At 43.2% G+C, this 21343-nt stretch overlaps 2 protein-coding genes across 6 annotated transcripts in view; both read left to right on the top strand.

Moving 5' to 3' along the window:
- The window catches only part of Septin2 (septin 2), a 40893-nt gene extending 35175 nt beyond the window's left edge, over nt 1-5718 (top strand). For all 5 annotated transcript variants that reach the window (XM_028890620.2, XM_028890619.1, XM_028890622.2 and 2 more), the window contains exons 11-13: nt 1360-1417; nt 3010-3129; nt 3760-5718. In XM_028890620.2, the coding sequence (XP_028746453.1) occupies nt 1360-1417; nt 3010-3111 (160 nt within the window). In that variant the 3' untranslated portion in view covers nt 3112-3129; nt 3760-5718. The remainder of the gene's footprint in view (nt 1-1359; nt 1418-3009; nt 3130-3759) is intronic.
- Nucleotides 5719-8018: 2300 nt separating this feature from the next.
- Nucleotides 8019-21343, top strand: part of Farp2 (FERM, ARH/RhoGEF and pleckstrin domain protein 2) — a 97861-nt gene continuing 84536 nt past the window's right edge. Inside the window, exon 1 of the mRNA XM_028890616.2 lies at nt 8019-8102. The gene's annotated coding sequence lies outside the window, so the exon portion shown is untranslated. The remainder of the gene's footprint in view (nt 8103-21343) is intronic.

A 21343-nucleotide genomic window follows, 5' to 3' on the forward strand; every position in this document is an offset into this window, starting at 1 on the left:
CTCAGTGGTTAAGTATACTTGCTCCTCTTGCAAGGGATCTGGGTTCAGTTCCCAGCACCCACATTATAGCTCACAGCAGGCTGTAACTCAGGATCCAGGGGATTCCATGCCTTCTGGATGTTTGGGCACCAGGCATGCTTGTGGTGCATAGGCATACATGGCAGGCAAAATGCAGAGGTGTGGAATAACAATAATAAAACCACTATTTAAACAGCGGAAATGGAGAAGCCAGAGGCTGGTATTGGTACTTCTTTAGCATTACTGTGTCTGCTAATAAGGACAGGCTGGCTTGCCATTGAAAGCTATAGAGGGTAAGCTTGCCATGGGTGTCCCTGGAGTAGCAGCGCTGTTTTCTACAGACTCCATGTGGCCACATTCACTCACCTTTTTTTTTTAACCATCCTAATATATGTCTATATAAGATGTATATTTTGTGACCCAATCTGCATCGAATTAAACCATGTCTCCACTTAAAATAGAGCTGGATGAATAAGTGATATAGTTACTCAGTGCCTTTTGGCAGGGGATAGAGAGATGACTCAGCAGTTAACAATGCACATTTGCCTTCCAAAGGACTGGAATTTGGTTCCTAGGAAGCGTACAACTGCCTATAACTTGAACTCCAACCAGCACTCATGTGAATGTATACGTATATAGACACACGTATACACAGAATTAAGAATAAAAAAGCTTTTTGAAGTATTACGATGTTAATTTGGAAACCAGACATAAGGAAAGGTTTTAGAAGCCGGAGTACAAGAACCCTTACTAGCGGCCTAGAGAGATGGCTCAGAGGTTAAGAGCACCAACTGCTCTACCAGAGGTCCTGGGTTCAATTCCCAGCACCCACGTGGTGGCTCAAAACCATCTGTAGTGAGATCTGGCACCCTCTTCTGTATACATAGTAAATAAATAAATGTTTAAAAAAGAAAAAAAAAAGAATCCCCACTAGCACACCTCGGTGATGGTGTCAGTGTGCTCGATGGTGGTGTCAGTGTGCTTAGAGGTGCTTTCCTCAGTCCTCTTCTACAGGCTCTGCTCATTCAGCTCCTCTGGCTCCTTCCAGGGACAGTTTTATTCACCATATAGTCATAAAGGGGAACTTACCCAAAACCAAGACCCTTCCCTGGGTTAGACTGGCTATTTATGACTGTAGAACAAAAGCCAGGTTATCTTCTGAAGTACCAGTTTCATGTTTTGTCATTTTTCTTCCTTGTGTTCTCTTCTTTATCATGGCTTTAATTTAAAAAGCTGTAAGCATATAATTATAAAGTAGTGGTCTTCAGAATTCTAAAGTTTTCTTTCTATTCAGAAGTACATTACAGTATTCCAATTGTAATTTTTCTGTTGTTCCCTTAGGAAAGTGGAGAATGAGGACATGAATAAAGACCAGATCTTGCTTGAAAAGGAGGCTGAGGTAAGTAGAATAGTCATATTCTGGTGTCTGAAGCTCTTTTCTCTCCAAAATTATTTTTTATTAAATAATTCATTTAAATTTATTTTATGTGCATTGTTGTGAAGGTATCAGATCTCCTGGAACTGGAGTTACAGGCGGTTGTATCAAGTGGGTGCTGGGAATTGAATCCAGGTCCTCTGGAAGAGCAGCCAGTGCTCTTAACTGCTGAGCTATCTCTCCAGCCCTATCCAGAAATATTCATAATTAGTTTATTATAGTTTTCTTTCTTATTTTTTGGAGCATTATACACAAATCTTTTAAATATATGTGAACATACATAATATACATATTTTAAAATATATTGCCTCATTGAGTCTCCAGTACTAATTTTGCTAACAATAAAAGGTAATGTGACTGATTTTTATAAAATGTTCAAAAATCTTTTTCCCTATATATAGATAATAACCAGTTGGGAAACACAGTGAAGCTGCCATTTGCATTGATTTCCAAAAAAAGGTGGCTCAGCAGTTAAGAATGCACACTGGCCTTCCACAGGACCGGAATCTGGTTCTTAGGAAGCATACAACTGCCTGTAATTTGAGTTCTAAACAGCACTCATGTGCACGTATACATATATAGACACCCAAAAAAAGTGTAGAAATACATAGGACTTACATGGAGGAGAAGCTAGAACATGCTTCTAATATGATTGCAAAGATTAAAATAGATACACCGTTGTGGATAAGACAAGTTGCTACAAGAATTCAGTCTTCTAAACCTCTAAATTTAGAATTATCTAAAAAAAACCCTAGCAAAGTAGTGCTTGCTCTTCTCTTTCCTAGGTAAAGTAATCCTAATGTTTGAAGGAATAAGTAAAGCATGTGACTCAGAGAACTCATTTAAAGTGGCACTAATGAGAAGAGCCTTGCTCTCCTGGTTACAGAAACATTTTAGAGACTAGTTAATTCCCAAATAACCAGCTAGAAATTGATCAGGAATAGAACTGTACTAATGAAAATGGTGCATTCAGACATGGTAGAGTTGTAGAGTGCAGATTATTTAGTGATCATGTGGTCATAAAGGGACAACCTTTTGTAAAATCACTTCTTAGCCAAATCAGTTCAGTGTGGATACTTGTCATAACCACAAAGCTACCTGAAAGATTGTGAGTATTTTAGAATACTTATCTGGAGCCTTTCTGCACATATACAAACTTGAGTGACAATAATTGGTAAGGAGTCTGGGGATGTAGCTCAGTTGGTAGAGTGCTTATCTAGTATTTAGGACCCCCTGGGTACAGTCTCAGTGAGGCATAAACTAGGCATGATGGATCTTGCCTATATTTGGCACTTGGGAAGTAGAAACAGGGAGATCAGGAGTTAACGGTCATCCTCAGTTACATAGGGAGTTTAACTATTGCTTCTGTTTATTGGTAATTTGTCTTACTTGAATTGCATATTTTGTCATTTACATGAATTTTTGATGAATTGTTGATCTTTTAGATTTTAGGTTTGTAAGTTTTTATTTGAACATATTATTGTATTTGAGAAAAACAGTAAAAGCTAAATATGACAACACCAACCAACACTCTATCTGATATGTTCCATTCATAGCTTCGCCGCATGCAGGAGATGATCGCAAGGATGCAAGCGCAGATGCAGATGCAGATGCAGGGTGGTGACAGTGACAGCGGTTCACTCGGGCACCATGTGTGAAATGGTGTTTTCATATTAGTAAGTTGGGGAGGTAGGGGATCTCATGATCAGCTCAGCCTTGAATATGATGGTCTCCTCGTCTTCAACTTTACTCGTGTTGCATTTTTGAATCTTCCACTAGCTGTATCACTAGCCTTTATTGAAAAGCAGAAACCATTCTCTGCTGCCACCTACTGTCTAATGAAAATACTCCTATTTTCTAGTGTTACAAATATAATTTATGTTAAACTTTCATTAGACAGTGTTGGAAACTCATTAATATTGTAAACATCTTCAAAGAAACTTCCTTAATTTATTAAAAGCTTTTGCAGATGAAAAGTATAGGTGCTAGGAAGAAGAACCAATGCCAGTTAAATGAGGGTCGCCTAGCTGCAAACTACTGACCTCCAGGCCTTTGAGGCAACCATTATGTGACCATTGGAAATTGGCATATCACTTAGATTTGTGCTCTGGTGTAATTCTCTACACTTGAGTTTCACGGAGCCTGATGGTATAGGAGAGCTTCATAAATCTTGATTTAGTTAACTGGTCATAGATACAAAACATTTTGCTCAGTTTATTCCCTTCCATATGCAGAGGGAGTATTGTTAATGATCAAATCAATAAATGCATCACTTCCATTTAAATTGTTTTGTTTTTACTTTCCAGAAAACACTCTTCGATAAAAAGTATTCCTGATAAGTGCTGCAGCGTCAAGTTTCTTAACACCCTTGGAAGTGTGCCGATCAGAATTTAAGTTCCTGTGTCTGAGGATTTCAGTTTTTTTGTTTTTTGTTTTTTTAACTTTTCATGGTTTTGATCTTTGGTTCTTTTCTCTTTTTTTTACCCTCTGGTATGAAGTACTTTTAACATTTATATCTCATTGCTGTTACATTTTATATTTTGTGAGGTAAACCCTGTTTTCTTCTTCCTTAACCACTAATGTTAGAATTTATTTCTAAGAATCAGTCAACACGTATACTCTTAATAATAGTGAATTTCTTTGATTGAGCTGGCCTGACTAATCACTGACAAGTATTCTTGATTTATATCGAGACATTTTTATTTGTTCAGAATGTTCCTGTGTGGTGGACATGATGTACCTGTGACAGACAGAAATGGTTGTGCATACTTGGTGGCAGAATATTTGCTTATTAGAACAAAGTCACACTGTTAACTTTATATTTGTGCAGAACACCTAAAGCCACTTTTGCTGCTGTAGTTAATACGGTTAATTCATCTGCACGTTTAGCTGTTAACCAGGCAGAATAGAGGAGAGTACCTAATGAGATACATGTTTATGCTTAAATGTCTTTAAAAAAGCAGGACTTCAGGGTCAGATTTTAAGAGCTCTGGATTCTAGTGCCAGATCATTTTCAAACCTCTGTAGAGAACTCACTACAAGGACTTTTTATACTGTGGACGCTGATTATGCTATGCTGTGGAGAAAACCAAAGCAGCTATGAGCTCCAGCTTCATATTATAACAAGACTCTTTACACAGTAAGAGTCAATAAACTTTTTACTCACCTAAAAAGGCAATACTTTTTTAAAAAAACCAAAATGTTTATATTTTATACTGCACTTTAATGTACTTTGTATAACTAGGTGCAAAAGATCTGCCATGGCAGTGGGAATAATAGTCCTTGGCTGGCATGCATCTGAACCCAGGCTTGTGATTGGGTGGTGCTCTTGCACAAAATGCCGCTTGAAGCCCAAATGCCTGCCAGGTTTTTCTCTAACACTTCCCTTTTTCAGTGATTTTTGTATTGAGAAGAAAATAGCAGTTTTTTTATGTACAGACTGGCTCATCTGTTTTCAGCCATTGCCATTTTCCTGAGTTTGTGTCGTATAAATGTCTTCATGGCATGAATGAAAGGCATTCTGTGCTGCAAGCAGGTGAGCAGAGCCGTGCCTGGTTTATCTCTGGCACTCTGGCCTGCCCTCTCTTGCCCTGTCGTCTAATGTCAGGCAGTGGCCACAGAAAGGGGCAAGTGAAGGAGACGGTGGTATGGAGGGAGCGAAGCAGGTGCTAGTTCTGCGCTTTCATCTTGCTGCAGAAGAAAGCGTTTGATGATAAGGCAGGGGTTTATATTTAATTCAGGCCAAAAATAGTACTAATAAAACGAGACTTTAAACTCGTTAGTTACAAATTACAGAAGATAATAGGTTTGCTCGTTTTGCCTCTTCACTGTTGCATCGCTGTGAGTGGTTACGGGTTCATTGTCTGAAGTTCCTACCAGAAAAGGGTTGATGGCTTCAGAGGGCACCCATGCAATCCTTTGTTTGGGTTACTTTAACATTAATTTGAATGGAGAAAAAGATGGTTTTTAAATACAAAAGCATTTCCAGGTATTCAGTGTGAGCCCTGGTGAGCTAAGGGTGCCACTTAGGGCAAGCTGACATAAAGGATGGCAGTGTGTGCTGGAAGGTCTTACAGCCACAATTCTAAATCCCCCTTCAGTTTTTCTACCCAAGTCTAAACATACACTTTTGCTAATAAATGTTCTCTCACTAAGAAGTTACTTGTGCCTGTAGAAATGTATTTTGAAAACACGTTGTACACTTCAACTTTGTAGCCATTTAAACTAACCCTTTTTCAATAAAGCACTATTGTTTAGATATTAAATGAGCAGTCCTCGTTTTATTTGAGTAAGGTGTGAAGTCCACTGGGAAGATTCAGGGCCCCAATGACAACTGTGAATCAGAACAGGAAGTTACTTGGATTAATAGCATGAGTACTGCATATGTTTTCATCAGAGATAACGCAGATACTCCAGAAGAAATGGTACAGCTGGGACAGAACTATGTACAGGCTGTCAAATTATCTACAGATTAGTTGGTTAAAATGGACACTAAAACTTCATAGGTAAATTTACTAATTAGAAATGAAGAAACAACTGTTAACCATAGTGGGAAGTAAAAGTGATCCAAATATATTTCTAATTCTCCATAGAAAGAGGTATGTGAGGAAAACAGCTTTTCAATTTTTTTAAACTGTATTTATTGCCTGGGAGTGTTTGAGACAAGTCTCCCTTTGTAGCCTGGCTAGCCTGGAACTCCCTCTGTAGAGCAGGCTGGTCTGCAACTCATAGAAATCCACCTGCCTCTACCTCCAGAGTGCTGAGATTAAAGGTGTAAGCCACTCTGCTCAGATTTTTAAGTTTTTTACATGTTTGTTTTATGTGTACAACTGTTTTGCCTGCGTGCACATGTCTGTACCATGTGCATGCTTGGTGCCCAGGGTGGCTAGAAGAGGATGTCAGATTCTCCAGGACTGGAGTGACAGATAGTTGTGAGCAGCTATGTAGGTGCCAGAAATAGAATTTGGGTGTTTTAGAAGAACAGCCAGTGTTCTTAACTGCTGAACCATCTCTCCAGCCCAGAAAAGCAACTTTAAAAACCAGAATTTGGACTGCTGAGATGGCTCAGTGGCTTATTGACCACCCAAACTGATCAAACCTGAGTTTGATCCCGAGACTCACAAGGTGGAAGGAGACACAAGACCACACAACCCTAAACTTTTTTTTTTTTTGGTTTTTCGAGACAGGGTTTCTCTGTGTAGCTTTGTGCCTTTCCTAGAACTCACTTGGTAGCCCAGGCTGGCCTCGAACTCACAGAGATCCGCCTGCCTCTGCCTCCCAAGTGCTGGGATTAAAGGTGTGCGCCACCACCGCCCGGCCAGTTTTGGATTTTTTAACCCTAAACTTGATCCTAATCTGAATGAACCTTCTTGACTTGGCCTCATGCCCATTTGGGTAGCCAGACCACTGGATTGACCATCCCAGTATCATCTGGGCCCCTCTTCCTCTTGCTTTCTGAACAGCATGTTGACCCCAGGGTAGTTAGACTCCTCGTCTCTAGGTCATTAGTTTGCTCAGGTCTAACCTCATTCCTGCCCTATCCAGCCTCTTTTCTTATGATTGGTAGCACACTCAGTGGCCCTGGCTGGTTAGAGGAAAAGGCTAGGGTGGTGGAGAAAGTTGGGAGCCCTCTCCACATTGCTGAGCCTAGTTTGCCTTGGGGAAGCTGAGGCCCTCCCATCTTAGGGACTTCTCGCCAAAAGCAGGAATCGCTTGGGGCTGTGGGCCAAATCGTTCCTGGATTTATTTAGCCTGGACGTGGCTGGCTCTCTGCAGAGACAATTAACCAATGGAAGAAGAAAACGAGGATGCTGAAAGTCACAGGAGTAGAGGGCCCAGAATCAGGTCTCACCATTTTGATTCCCAGAAAGAGCCTCAAAACCAGAAGGGAGCAATAAAGGCTTCCAGGGGTCTTCCTTGACAAGCGACCCTTTACTAATACCTGGTGCCCACAGACCACAATCCCACTCTTCCCAGGTGGGGCACGATGGATGGAAGACAAGAATGAGGCTGGCAGTCAGGGGCATGACCAAGGCTATGAGCGCCAGGACAGTTCCAGGAGCTGGGAGCAGGCTGCACCCAGAATCGGACCACCTTGCTTGCCAAAGCCAGGCTGTAGGATGAGACCCGCCCATGTGCCAAAGTCCCGCCCACGGCTTACGTAGGGCCCACCCGCGTTCCAGACTCCAATCCAGGGCTGAGTCCTCAAGTTGTTCCGAAGTCGGGTCCAAAACCGAATCTTCCCGGCATGCCAAAGCGAAGAGTAAGAATAAGAACTCGCCGCTTCCTAAGCCCCACCCAGCACAGAGTTCTCGGGTCCTCAAACCCCTCCCAGGACCGAAGGCCCGCCCACTGTACGGAAGCATGGTTCCTCCCGCGGAGGAGCTGCACGGCTTTGCTTTTGACATTACGGTGCTCTCTCTCGCCCCGCCCTCCCCCGTGTGATCACCAATCAGAACGAAGTGCAGCGCTCGCAGGCGCCGGTCGGGAGGACCCGCCCGCAGGCCAATCGGCGGTGCGTCCGCGGGGGGGCGGGGCTGCGGCGGCCGCGCGGCGGGGGCGGGGAGGCAGCTCGCTGTCGGGATCGGGCGGCGCGGGCGCAGGACGTGGAGGAGGCCTGGCTGGCGGCGGCGCAGGCCGGTGTGGCACGGTGAGGACGCGGCGGCCGTGGGCGTGGGCAGGGGGGCGAGTCGCGCAGGGGCGGTGGGGCGAGCTTGGGCTTCCTTCGTTGGCCGGACCTCAGTGGAACCTGAGCCGGCCCAGGCCTGAGGCTGGCGGTCCACCAGAGAAAGTCCACGCCCGGGCTCTGAGGCCTTCGTGAGGCGCGCCAGCTCCTCATCGAGTCCGCGTGTGACAACACACGTCTGTGAACGGCCTCTCCGTGGAGGGCGAGGGGAGGAGAGTCTTGGGTCGAGACTGGACGTCCGCTGAGGACAGGAGTGTTGCTGGTGTAGATGGGCAGTCTGGGGAGGGCTGATTGCTGCCGAGTTCCGAATGGAGCCTGGCTGTCAGCAGAGTACCGAGGGCAGGAACATCACACGTGCAGGCCCGCTGTCGAGAAAGGGGGACGATCGAGAGTTTGGGCGTCTCTCCTGGACACTGGGTGTCTCCCGGGGAGTTAGGGGCCACTAGAGTGCCCTCCTGAAGACACCCCCTCCCCCAGGCCAGTGAGCAACAAAGCAGGAGCCTTGGGAAGCAGCACCAAGAGCCAGAAGGGCAGTGGCCACTCCCTGGTTTTTCTTCCCAGTCTTTCCTTCAAAACTGAGAATCAGGTGTCAATGTTCTTACTCTACTAGGATCTAGAAATAGTACTGGCCCTTTGCATTTCACTCACTCTAGATTATAAACACCTTTGCCATTTACATGTGGCAGTGATTTCTCAGAATCTTTCATGTCCCAGGAATGGTGGTGAAAAATCGAAACGAAAGCAAGGCATTCTTGGAGGAAATAATGTCGATATATAGTGTTTAGAAAGAATGGAAAGACTTAGAATTCTGAGCAGAATCTTTCAAGGGTGACTTTTCTCTCTAGCTTTGTTTTGTTTCCATGAGGTGTTTTTGATTGGGCCACTGTGAAAATGTTTGGTAATTAGTTGGTAACACTGAATTTGAGTGGGTCTTGTGGTGACAGTATTATAATCGGCACTACAGATTCTCTCAGTGTTAGAAAGATGAAAGAGGTCGTTTGAAATAGGGAGGTGTGAAGTAACCTTTACTTGTAGGCCAAATAAAATTTTTGTGAATTTCCGGACACAAAAAGTCGTTTGTGAAGCACTTTTATGGCTGTTATTTTGTCAGTTCTGAAGTCTTCAAAGGAGACATGCCCAAGCTGCACAGCCTTCCCACATTCCCACCCACATCCCCCACAGTTTTTCCATAGCCCAGGCTGGCCTCCAGCTCACCACCCTCTTACCTCAGCCTTCTGAGTGCTGATGGAACAGGTGTGCATCATGAGTGCCTTTGCACAGCTCCGTTTTAAAGGACAGGAAGAAGTTAACTGGTGGGTTTAGGATGACATTCTGGCATACATGCAAAACTAGTCATCGCCCCTGCTCCTCTAATAACCTTGCTTTGCTACATTTTATGGGTGCTAATGGTGAGTTGGGCTCCTTCCTACATATTCCTTCACCAAAGAGGAAGTCACTATGAGGTATACCCCTGCCTTAGACTCCTTATCCGTGAAGTGGTTTAAAACGTACTTACCTCGTAGGGTTGTTGTGAGGACTAAGAATCAACTTTTGACAGCTGTTAAGATGCCTTGAATTATGTTAGTACTTTATGAGCTTCAGTAATTGTTACTATCAAGTGAAAGAGCAGCCTGAGTAAACAGTAGCACAGGCTAACCCTGGGTATTTGTCAGATGAGTTGGTAGAGCATTAGTGATGCCACAGTTACCTGCTTGGAGGGAAGGATCTGAACTGGATTGCCTAAGCAGAGATTAATCCATGGGTAATCCCCATGGGAAGTCATGTATGTCTGTTTGTCAGTTTCCTCTTTCCAGACATTCCTGCTTCTAGTCACATGAACACCTGTGTTCAGACGTTAATGGATTTCTCTAAATTCTGCCTACCATTTCAGTTACAATCATATTTTCCTTTCCCCCATTTTCCCGTCTGGTTTCCGGTTTCCCTCATGAGCTTTGTACATGCCATGCAGTGCTAAGTATGCAGCCAGAGCACATTGAAAAGTTGGATGAGTTTAGTCTGCTTTCTTAGGTCAGTATATGTAGAGTCAGTGGGCTCTAATGTATCTGTTGACTTTATCGGGGAAAGCTGGAAAGTTGAGGATCTCATAGAACTTAGAATGATAAATTCCAGTGTTATAATTTTCTTGGGAGTGTTTATGTTGGAGAGGATTGTGGTCTACTATTTTTAGAAAGCAACTACTAGTCAGTATGTGATATTTTGATTTTGGAAATCCCACTTTTAAAAAGTAATCAGATCAGCAAACATTATATCAGTCAGGTAGTTAAATAAGTACTCTTGGCCAGTAAACATTCTTTGGCAAGCTCATTCCTGTCCCTCCTCAAAGCATAATTTGAACCATTTTGATTCCGAGAAAGATGCTTCAAATATGCCTTTAAGCTTAAAGATGAAATGGTGTGTGCACAAAAATTCAAGTGTAAAAAAATGCTTGAGGACATGGACAGAATCAGGAGGGCAGAATGATTTGAGTGACTTTGTTTTAGTCTTATAAGATTATTTCCCACTAAGCCTAAATAATAAGGTATTTTAGTTTATTACTCCTTTAATACAAAAAAAACCTGAGGACGGTTAGACGGCTGAATGGGAAAAGGTGCTTGCCACCAAGCCTGGTGACCTGCGTTGGATCCAGGGACACACATGGTAGAAGGGGATAAATGATTCCCAAAAGCTGTGCTCTGACTTCTTTATGTGAGCAATGTCAAACATGTGCACACACACACACAAGTTAATGTAATTAAAAAAAACAAAGGCACCGTGACAACAGGATCCCATGAGGAAGCCTGCTTTGGCTCATCTCTTCTCCCCAGCCCATCCTGATCACATCCCAAAATAAATTTAGTCATATCCCACCCCAGCTTCAAAACCTGCTTCAGTATGGACTTCCATCTAGTTGACCTGCTGGAGCCCTAACAGCCCAGCCCCAGGCAGCTTCCTCAGCTCTCCTGTGGGGTCTTGAACTAGCTGTACTCTGCCTTTCCCCTAACCCTGATCACACACAGGTAATGTATCCACCCTACCTGAGTGAGTCAGGGTCTGGCCATGTAGCCCTGGCTGTCCTGGAACTCGATATGTAGATCAGGCTGGCCTCGAACTCATAGAGATCTGCCTCCCTCTTTCTCAGGCGTGCTGGGATTAAAGGCCAGTGCCACTATGCTCCACCTGATCTCTTGCTTCTTGTGGGACCCCTACCCCATTGAGCCTGGGTGGCCACTGCTCTAGTGATTTTCTTTTTCCTCGCTTTGGTCTTGTGTGCTCACTCGATTGGTTCCCTTTCTTGATTCAACTCCTTTGTGTGTACACCGTAGAGTCAGGGTGGAGTTGAGGCCCTCTGCAGAGGTGAGGAACTGCCACGTCATTCTCCTCCATGAGCTGGAGTTCCTTGAGCTGTACTACCACCATTACAGGTGGTTATGAGCAGTGCATGACACAGTGTAAAAAAGGCCTGGATCTGGGCCTCCTGGCAGTGGCGGTCATTTGGGACATAGTAGCTACTGTCATGGGTATGAGGACTGCTAAGTCTTTTTGGTTAGACTTTCCCTCCATCCCAACTGCTCCTCCACCTGCCAAATTCCCCTCTGCCATCCTCACTTTATCTACCATACTTAACTACCATCTAATATTTCCACTGCATTGTAGGGATTTTTCTCCCTTAGAAGTTCCTATATCCTTAAATATTCAGAGTTTCTATATTATCAGAATAAGTGATCAGTAAATGTTATGAAATACAAAATAATAACAAATCAGCAATACAATTCAATAATAAAGTTTTGTGTGGGGGCAACCTCTGATGCTAAATTTTGTGGAGCCTGAAGCATATGCAATTAGAAAAGGGTAGGCAGCTCACATCAGCCTATAATTCAATCTCCAGAAGGATCAGACACTTTTGGTCTCTGTGGGTACCTGCACTCAAATGTGTGTGTGTGCTCATGTGAGTGCATGTACACACACACACACATATACACACACACAATTTAAAATAATAAATATAAATCTCCTTTAAAGAAATAAGGTTACAGATAAAAGTTAATTCATTAAATAAACATTTGTTTAGTATGAGGAAAAGTAAGGCGCTAGGAATGTAGCTGATAACGAGTGAGCACTTTCCTAACACACACAGAGCCCCGGCTTTGATGCTCAGAGCCGTAGTGGTACACCCTGTGATCTCAGCATAGGGTGGTAGAGACAGGAAAACCAGAAGTTCAGAGTCATCAAAGACAGCCTGAGCTACATGAGACCCTATTTGGAAAGAAGGAAGGACACATTTATTACCTGACATGTAATCCCTCTTAGCTCTGTATTTTTAATTTCCTTTTCATGACAGTGAGAAAATAAAATTCATTCATCCCTCTAGAATAGCTGATAATTTTTTACTGGTAGGGTACATAATTTATGATCTCACATATAGGCATATTTTATAATAGTGCACAAACAGTTTTGTGTTTCATGGGGCCAGGGAGCAGGGGGAGCAGAAAGATCTTTATTCTGTTTTGCGCAATTACATTAATAAGGAAGAAAAATACTCATCTAAGGCATATTTACAATTGTAGTTCTATATTATTGACCTGTTTTTCTGATAGGTAAGGATTTGTACTTTGTCTTCTGAGAACTGAACTCTGCCTAGAGTTTAATAGATCTATTGAAAATGTCCTCACGAAGGAGCTTCCGGCTCCTTGTATTTCCGTCTTCTGGTTTCTTTTCCATTGTCCATGTACCTTCCAGGCCAGATCCTAGTGGACCCATTCGTGCTGGCTGCCTAGGGCCACAGGGTGTGAGCAGCATTCTAGAGCTCATTTCATTTGAATGTTTGTCCACCTTAGTAGGTCCTTATCTGGCGCCCAGAAGTGCCAGCTGCTCCCCCAAGCTACCTTCTCGTGGGGGAGAATGGCACAGGCAGAGTTACAGCAGAAAGATCCAACAACCTTAAGTGGTTACAATCAGAATAACTTTTTAGTAAATTTTACAGAAACATATGACAATAGGAACACTTTGCTTGTGGCCTTACCAGTACCTTGGAACCAAGGCCCATGTGAGAGACCTAGAAACCTGAGCTGACTAGTTTTTTTTTTTTTTTTTTTTTTATCAAGTTAACTTTGATTGGGGACAGTTTTATACCCATGTTTGATGCCAAATAAACCAGTAGTGTGTAGAGTGAAAGTCCTAAGTGCATTTTCCTTAGCTAGTGGAAATTTGTTTGGGAAGGAGGAATTGATGTTGGAAATTAACTTACAAGGCTTTACTAAATATTTTGTCTATTTTATTAAAGTCACAGTTTCTTCAGTAGTAGTTAATATGGAGAGCAGACCATAATATCTAAATTAGTTCGAGTGTTAAAAGTTTTACTTGGTTTATTTACTTTTGGCTTTTTGAGACAGGGTTTCTCTATGCAGTCTTGGCTGTCCTGGAACTCATTCTGTAGCCCAGGCTGGCCTCGAGCTCAAGGATCCGCCTGCCTCTGCCTCCCAAGTGCTGGGATTAAATACATGCATCACCACACTCAACTAAAAGTATTTATTAATTGAACTGTTGTAGAAAAACAAAACAAGAACTCTTAGACAAGGGACAGTATTCTTGCCTCCTCTGGAAGGTTGGCAGCTATCAGTAAAACATGAAGCAGGCCATTACAGGTGCTGTGTGATATCAAAGGTATATATATGTATATGTATATATATATATATATATATATATATCTCCATATATGCATTACTGTAAAAAGTTGGGAAAGAATTTTTACATTGGAAAGAAGAGTAAAAATCAGTCCTTTACCCTCTCCCAGTGAGAACCACCATAAACATGTGGGCTTGTTTTTTTTAGGAAGAATGGGTTTATTTTGGTTCATGGTTAAAATGTGTGATAGTGGAGCTTAGTTTCTGGGAGTGCACACTCCATTCATCCTGGCCCTCCCATTCATTAGCTAGAACATCTGGATATGTGCATGATGCAGCTGTGTAGGACTCTGGCAAGCAAAAGGTAATGGGCAGTGGAGATGAATGCCATTCTGCCCCCCCCTTCCCTGTCTTGCCATCAGAATATTCAGAACCTGGAGGGGGCTTCAGGTAGGGATAGGGAGAGCTACAGAGAAGCCCTCTAGTTTGGGCTCCAGAGGAGAGTGGGAAAAGTCCACCATTTTTCCTCTTTGCCTCTTTATCATTGCCATAGAAGTTGCCTTTTCCCCCTCTACCCCCTTGGAGCTCCGTCCCAGGCAAAGTTCAATTTGTAGGCCAGCAGGGCTGCTAAAGCCCCAGGTTTCTGGCTGTAGGGTTTTCCTAGGGAACATCAGGACTCTGAAGTGGAGTTGGCACTGAGACAATATTCCACAGAAGACTGGATGGGACTGCAGCCTGAATGCAGCCAGTCCAGTGTCTGCTCATCAGAAATACCAGTATGCTCCACAGGACTGAAATAAGACCTACACTCCACAGCACAGTGTTTTAAAAGTCTAGGATATAATCCAAAGATACTCATACATGAAAACCCAGGGAAATGCTCATAAGCAAAAGACAGACTGAAAGTGAAGTGATGTAAATATGGAACCGATCTGAGAACTTTGTGATTGTTAGTGTGCTGGTTAGTCTTATGTCACCTTGTACAAAAGTATAGTTATCTGAAAGGAAGGAACCTCAACTGAGAAAATGCCCCAATAAGATCTGGCCGTAAGGCATTTTCTTAGTGATTGATGTGTGAGGGCCCAGCACATTGTGGGTGGTTCTATCCCTGGGCTGGTGGTCGTGGGTTCTACAAAAAGGCAGTAAGCAGCGCTCCTCCAAGGCCTCTGCATCAGTTCCTGCCTCCAGATTCCTGCCCTGTTTGAGTTCCTGTCCTGACTTCCTTTGATGATGAGCAGTGCTGTGTAAGTGTAAGCCGAATAAACCTCCCCAACTTGCTTTTCGGTCACGGTGTTTCATCGCAGTAATGGAAACCCTAAGACCAGATTGTGGCCTCTGTGGCCATTAATTCTTAGTGTTCATCTTGGAAATGTGTTACATAGTAAGACACTTGGCAGATGTAGTTAATGGTACCTGGTCCTGTGGTACTTGCCTAGAGCTTGTGAGGCCACCACAAAAAGATTTTTTTTTCAGTTACAGAATTTTGTTTTATGTAAAATTAGAGCATCTAGCAATTATCTGAAGCACCAAGTGATGGAAATTATAAATCTGTTTAATGTTCAGATAGTTAAACAACTGGAGAGTGAAGGTAGAGCTGCAAGGTGGACGCGTCTTTGGACCCGTTGTCTTGTTTATTCTGTGGTGTTTGTGTGAAGGGTCTTTACTCTGTAGCTATTGCTGGACATGCCAAGGTTGGAAGACTGATCACAGAGCCCCACGAGGCTTACTTTGTTTTGGGCTATAAGTACTATAAACTAGTTGGCACATCAACTTTCAGTTGTTGTTTTGTTTTGTTTTTTTCCATTAAGATGCTTACAACAGTTGTGGGTCAGTAGCAGAGTTGGGACTGGATCCTGTGTGTGATGGTTCAAACATTTTCCACCAAGCATCTGCTGTCCTTGTTCTAGCAAATACCCACCTCTCTCTGGGTTTTTGGTGTGTGTGTGTGTGTGTGCGCGCATGCATCCATACTGTGGGTGTGCATACACATGTGTGGCTATATGTTGACCTCAGGTGTCATCTTCAGTCATTTTCCACCTTACTTTTGGAAACAAGGTCTCTTACTAAATGTGGATCGAATGAGATCCGATCGTATATTTGAACACTTGGTCCCCAGTTGGCGGACTGTTGGGGAAGGATTACGAGGTGTGTCTGGCCTCTTTGGAAGAGGTGTGTCACTTGGGGTGGGTTTGAGGTTTCAACAGACTCTTGCCAGTCCCAGTGTGTCTTGCTCTTTCTGCTTCCAACTGTCGGGTCAAGAGATAAGCTCTTGGTTGCTCCTGTCCCAACGCCTTTGTTTTACCATCATGGGCTCTAACCCTCTGAGACTGTAAGCCCCAAATTCTTTGTAAGTTGCCTTGGACATGGTATTTTATCACAGCTATAGAAAAGTGACTAAGACACTAAACTTAGAGTTCACAAATTAAATGAGACTTGTGGGCCAGCAAACCCCAAGGAGCTGTATGTCGCAGCCCCCCCCCCCAGCCCCGGGATTACAGGCACACCTGGTTTGGGTGGGCTCTGGTGTAGCAAGCTTTTTTGTCCGACTATCTTTGGACAGCCAGCCTGCAGATAACAACCCGGAAACTTATTATTAATTATAAAAGCTTGGCCTTACCTTAGGCTTGTCTCAACTAGCTCTTATAACTTAAATTAACCAATTTATATTAATCTATTTTCTGCCACGTGGTGTTACCTTTCTCCATCCTGCCCATCCTGCTTCCTCTGCATTTGGCTGGTGATTTGGCCTTTCTTCTCCTGTCCCTGGAAGTCCTGCCTAACCTCTTCCTGCCTAGCTATTGGCCATTCAGCGCTTCATCACACCAATCACAGCAGCACATCTTCACACAGTGTACAAACATCTCACAGCATCCTGGGGGTGCACACTCAGGTCCTCACGCTTGTACAGCAAGCACTTGACCAACTGAGCATCTCCCCAGCCCTTCTACGGCCTCTTAGCATCACCGACACCAGAAGTTCCTGACTGATCCGGTGGAGGAGCCAGTGTTGGCTACCGGGCTCACTTGTCCACATGGTGCAGGCGATGACTCCAGCTGTGGTTTCTGCAGTGCTAAGGCCACGTCAGCTTCCGCCTGGCAGTGCTGCAACTGTGTCTAGAGAGGTGCTGATTGCTGAGTCAGTGAGACTCCTAGGAAGGGTGTGGATGCTCACACCTGCCCTTCTGCCTAGCTAGCTGTTTCTCATCAGTTCTTTGAACCTTGCCCTGTAATATAAAGCCCGACATTGTTGTTCAGCTTCTGCATATTGATTAACTTGCTTACTTACTTTCTTTTTAAATCAGTTGTGCTTGGAGAAGGAGGGGCCCATCCCTTGCTGTACTGCAGTAGTATAGCCCAAGGTTGGGGGGCTGGCTTGGAGTCCATTTATGAAAGATGACTCATGGGCCGGTGAGAAGGCTTGGCTGGTAAAGGCACGTGCTGCCAGACCTAATGACCTTAGGTCCATCCTTGGACCCACATGGAAGACCGAGAGAACCAACCCCAACAAGTTGTCCTATGACCTCCACATACATGCTGTGGCACAGATATGCCCATACACATACACACAAACGTTTTTAAAGTTCATAACATTGAGTAGATTTTAGACCTGTTAGACAAATTTCATGAAAATGCTAAATATCATACTCTGTCTCTTTGGCTAGTAAGTAAAGAAGCTTGCCTCTTAATTCTCCTGTTAGAACCCAGGGTTTCAAGGAAGGCAGATGTCCACTGCCCAACAGTATTCTAGCTATCTCCCTTAACTGTGGACAGTAGACTGTGCCTTTGTTCAGGGAGAGCAAGAACCTTGGTAACCAGATCGAGGCTCAAAGCTGACTCTGTCACTTTTGGGTTAAGTGTTCCTTCGCAGCCTCTATTTATTTATTTACTTAAGCCTTTTTAGTGCAGAACTTTCCCATACACATTCTGTCCTATACATCCCCCGCCCCCACTGTCAGCAGCCCTTACCAAAGCAGACGTCTGTTACATCACCACCATCCCCAAAGCCTTGCCAACTTTTAGGCTGAATTTTCCAACTTTAGGAAATGACATGTCACAGGGTTTTTTAAATTATTATTTTTAAATGGGAACATAACCAAAGCAGCCAAATTTGTAGTGAATGGTACAAAATGATGGAAATTGTATCCAGCTACCAGAGATATTTTTAGGGATGCAGACTACAAAGCATTCCATTCACATGGAAAAAGAGATGAGAAAATTGCTTGAGTCCCCTATATAGGTTGCTGGTTCTTTGCCCGGCCTTACTGTGGGCTTCTGGGGGTGGTGCTCCAGCAGATACCAGGACAGGGCAGAAGTGGACTGTAGGCTCCCAGAACTGTGTTTCTTCTGACCTAGTCTTCTTAATATTTATTTATAAGCACACAAAACAAAATAAAGTTCATTCCTGTTAGGTCATATCTTATATAAGGCAGATTCAGAGCATATCTTCCCCCCCCCCCCGCCCTCAATTATTCCTCATGTCAGACTAAAGCAAATGATACTGAGTGAAGCAGCCTGTGACTCTGCAGCAAGAGCCCAGCTGTTTGCTGCTTCTGAAACAGTTGAGAGACCAGAGATGAAGATTAACCAGCATTCCCTACACTGGGATTGTCTACCAGTTTTCTATCAAATTCTTTTCATCTCTCCTAAACTTAGTAATACATTGAGCCTAAAGGTCTCACCTTAAGTCCCTGTCTCAGACTCCACCTTAAATCTGAGTACTTGTTAAGTGGATAGTTCACGCCACATCACTCACTGTTGCGAACAGCAAACAGATTTGTCTTTGAAATTGCAGCACAGTGCCTCCAGGGTCATTTCTTATCCAAACCAGTGTGAATAGAGTGTGTTAGGACTCTGGGTCTCAGCTGCAGCTCTATCAATGACTCTCTTTGAGCCAGATGAAAAGAAAGACAAAGGTCACTGCTCAGAAGGTGTGTAAGCTTGCAGCGGTTTCCCTGGTGAGACTCAGAGTTCACGAGAGCTTTGATATCCCTTGAACTCTTCTGTGTCTTTTGTTCTCATGGCCAATGAACTAATTAATATTAAATGAAAAGTTACAGCTAGGTTATAGTTAATCTGTTTTAAATATATTTTTACTAAATATACATATATAATATGAATTTATGGCTTAATTGTGTAAGATTTTAAAAAAAAAAAAATATTTGTTTTATATGTGTGTGCACATGTTCATGCAGGTGCCTTCAGAGGCCAAAACAGAGTGTCAGATTCCCTGGAACTAGATAGAGCTACAGGTGGTTGTAAGCTTCCTGATGTGAGTGCTAGGAACTAAACCCAGCTTCTCTGCAAGAATACCAAGTGCTCTTAACTGCTGAGTCATTCCATTTGTTTTGTTTTTGAGAGAGAATGTTTAAGAGCATTTGTTCTTGCAGAGGACCTGGGTTTGATTGCCAGCACCCACATGACAGCTCACAACCATCCATAACACATTTCAGGGACCCAGTGCCCTCCTCTGACCTCCTCAGGCATCAGGCACAGTATTACACGCAAGCAAAACACTCATGTACAAAATAAATCTTTAAAAAGGAAAGAAGGGAAGGAGGAAGGCAGGAAAGCTTACTGCTCTTGCAAGAGGACCCAGGTTCGGTTCCCAGCACCCACATGATGGTCACAACCATCTGTAACTTCAGTACCAGAGGATCCAGTGCTTTCTTTTGACCTCCACAGGCTCCTATTGGCATGTGGCACACACATACACACCCACACAAATAAATAAGTAAATAAATAAATATTTTTTGAAAAAGGATCCCGGTTCAGTTTCCAGCATCTATATGGTGACTCACAACTGTCCATAATTCAAGTTCCAGAAAATCTGATGCTCTTTTATGACCTCAGGCACTGTATTCATGAGGTGCTCAGACATACATGCAGGCAAAATACCTATACACATAAAAAATAAAAATAAATAAGGAGCTGGGCTAGAGAGATGGTCCAGTGGTTAAGAGCATTTGTTAAGAGACAAAGTCTTACTATGTAGCCCAGGCTGGTCTTGAAATTGTGACCACCTGCCTTAGCCTCCTAGATGCATGTGTATGCCACCACACTGTGTGGTTTAATGCTTTATAAAGTGAACTCTGTCTGCCCTAGGAGTACTTACCCTGTGCCCTGTTTAAGTAAGAGAGGGACTCTTATCCTGAGTGAACTAGCAATAACTTCCCTTGCATTTTCTTTTTATATGTTTTTTTTTTTCATCTTAGTGTGTACTTCTAGGTCCTGTGGTTATCCTTGTTCATTTTCTTAGAACTACATGGTTAGATGCAACCATCTTATAACAAATATAAGCTGGGCAGTGGTGGCACATACCTTTAATCCCAGCACTCAGGAGGCAGAGGCAGATGATCTCTGTGAGTTCAAGGCCAGCCTGATCTACAGAGTGGGTTCCAGGACAGCTGAGGCTACACAGAGAAACCCTGTCTCAAAAAGCAAAAACAAATACAAAAGAAAACCTGAAGAATTTTTTCCTTTCAACATAGAAGCTGAGCCCAGTGTCACGTGCCCATTCCCCAACATGTGGGAAGCTGAGGCAAGAGGGTGGATTCAGTCAGGGAAGATAACAAAACTCTGTCTCTAAATTAATACATATAAAATACAAGTGAAATTACATAGTAAGGTAAATTAGATAAATAGCCTCTGAAAATAGAATTTTCAGAGTTGTAGCCTTACTTAAGGGAAGATTGGCTTTGGTGAGCAGAGTAAAACACATACTATGTTTCAGAAGAACTAAAGTTAATCAGTTTTCCCATCATTATAACAAAATACCCTAGATAACAACTCCAGGGAAGAGGGGTTTATTCTGAATCAGTCTCAGGTTTTAGTCATCGTCACTCCCCATTGCTTCTGGGTCCGTTTGTAGTGAAAGAACATCATGGCAGAGAGCATGGGGTAGAGTAAAGTGGCTGACCTCAGAGGCAGAGGGACACTGACCCCCACTGGCCTACTTCCTCCAAGTAGGCCTAAGGCAGTAATGCCATCCAATTATGAACCTGTCAGTGGGTTAATCCACCACAGGGTTAGAGCCCTCATAATTCAGTCATTTCTCAAAAGCCCATCAGATGGTAGCCAGGCCTTTAACACGGAGACCTTTTGGAACAGTTCACACGCAAACTTTAGCAAGAACACTTGATGATTCAGTGTTTGAGAAACGTAAAGTGATGAAGAACAAGAGGCTACTGTTTGTATTTTCATCTGCTTCCACTTTGGAAGTACCCTAAAGGCAGAAGTCTCCATTTACAGTCTTTTTGTATTAAAATTTTGTGAAAGTGAAGTGAAAATGTTCATGGTTGTAGTTTTGAAAGCTTCATAGACTTGTGCTAACATTGACAGTGTGGACACTCCTAAGTGCTGGTCTGCTGTGGTCAGTTTTCAGACTTATGTACTATATATACAGTATACTGTTTGATGAGACAGTGCCGGAGATACTAATTAACTACTTAACTGCACAGTGCAATTTCTTTAATGCCACGGATACTAATTAACTACTTAGCTGCACAGTGCAATTTCTTTAATGCCATGGATACTAAGTAACTACTTAGCTGGCAGGCACAGTGAGAATCTAGTCCTGCCCACAGGG

The sequence above is a fragment of the Peromyscus leucopus genome, chromosome 13 (genome assembly GCF_004664715.2).
Source record: "Peromyscus leucopus breed LL Stock chromosome 13, UCI_PerLeu_2.1, whole genome shotgun sequence".
Taxonomy (NCBI): Eukaryota; Metazoa; Chordata; class Mammalia; order Rodentia; family Cricetidae; genus Peromyscus; species Peromyscus leucopus.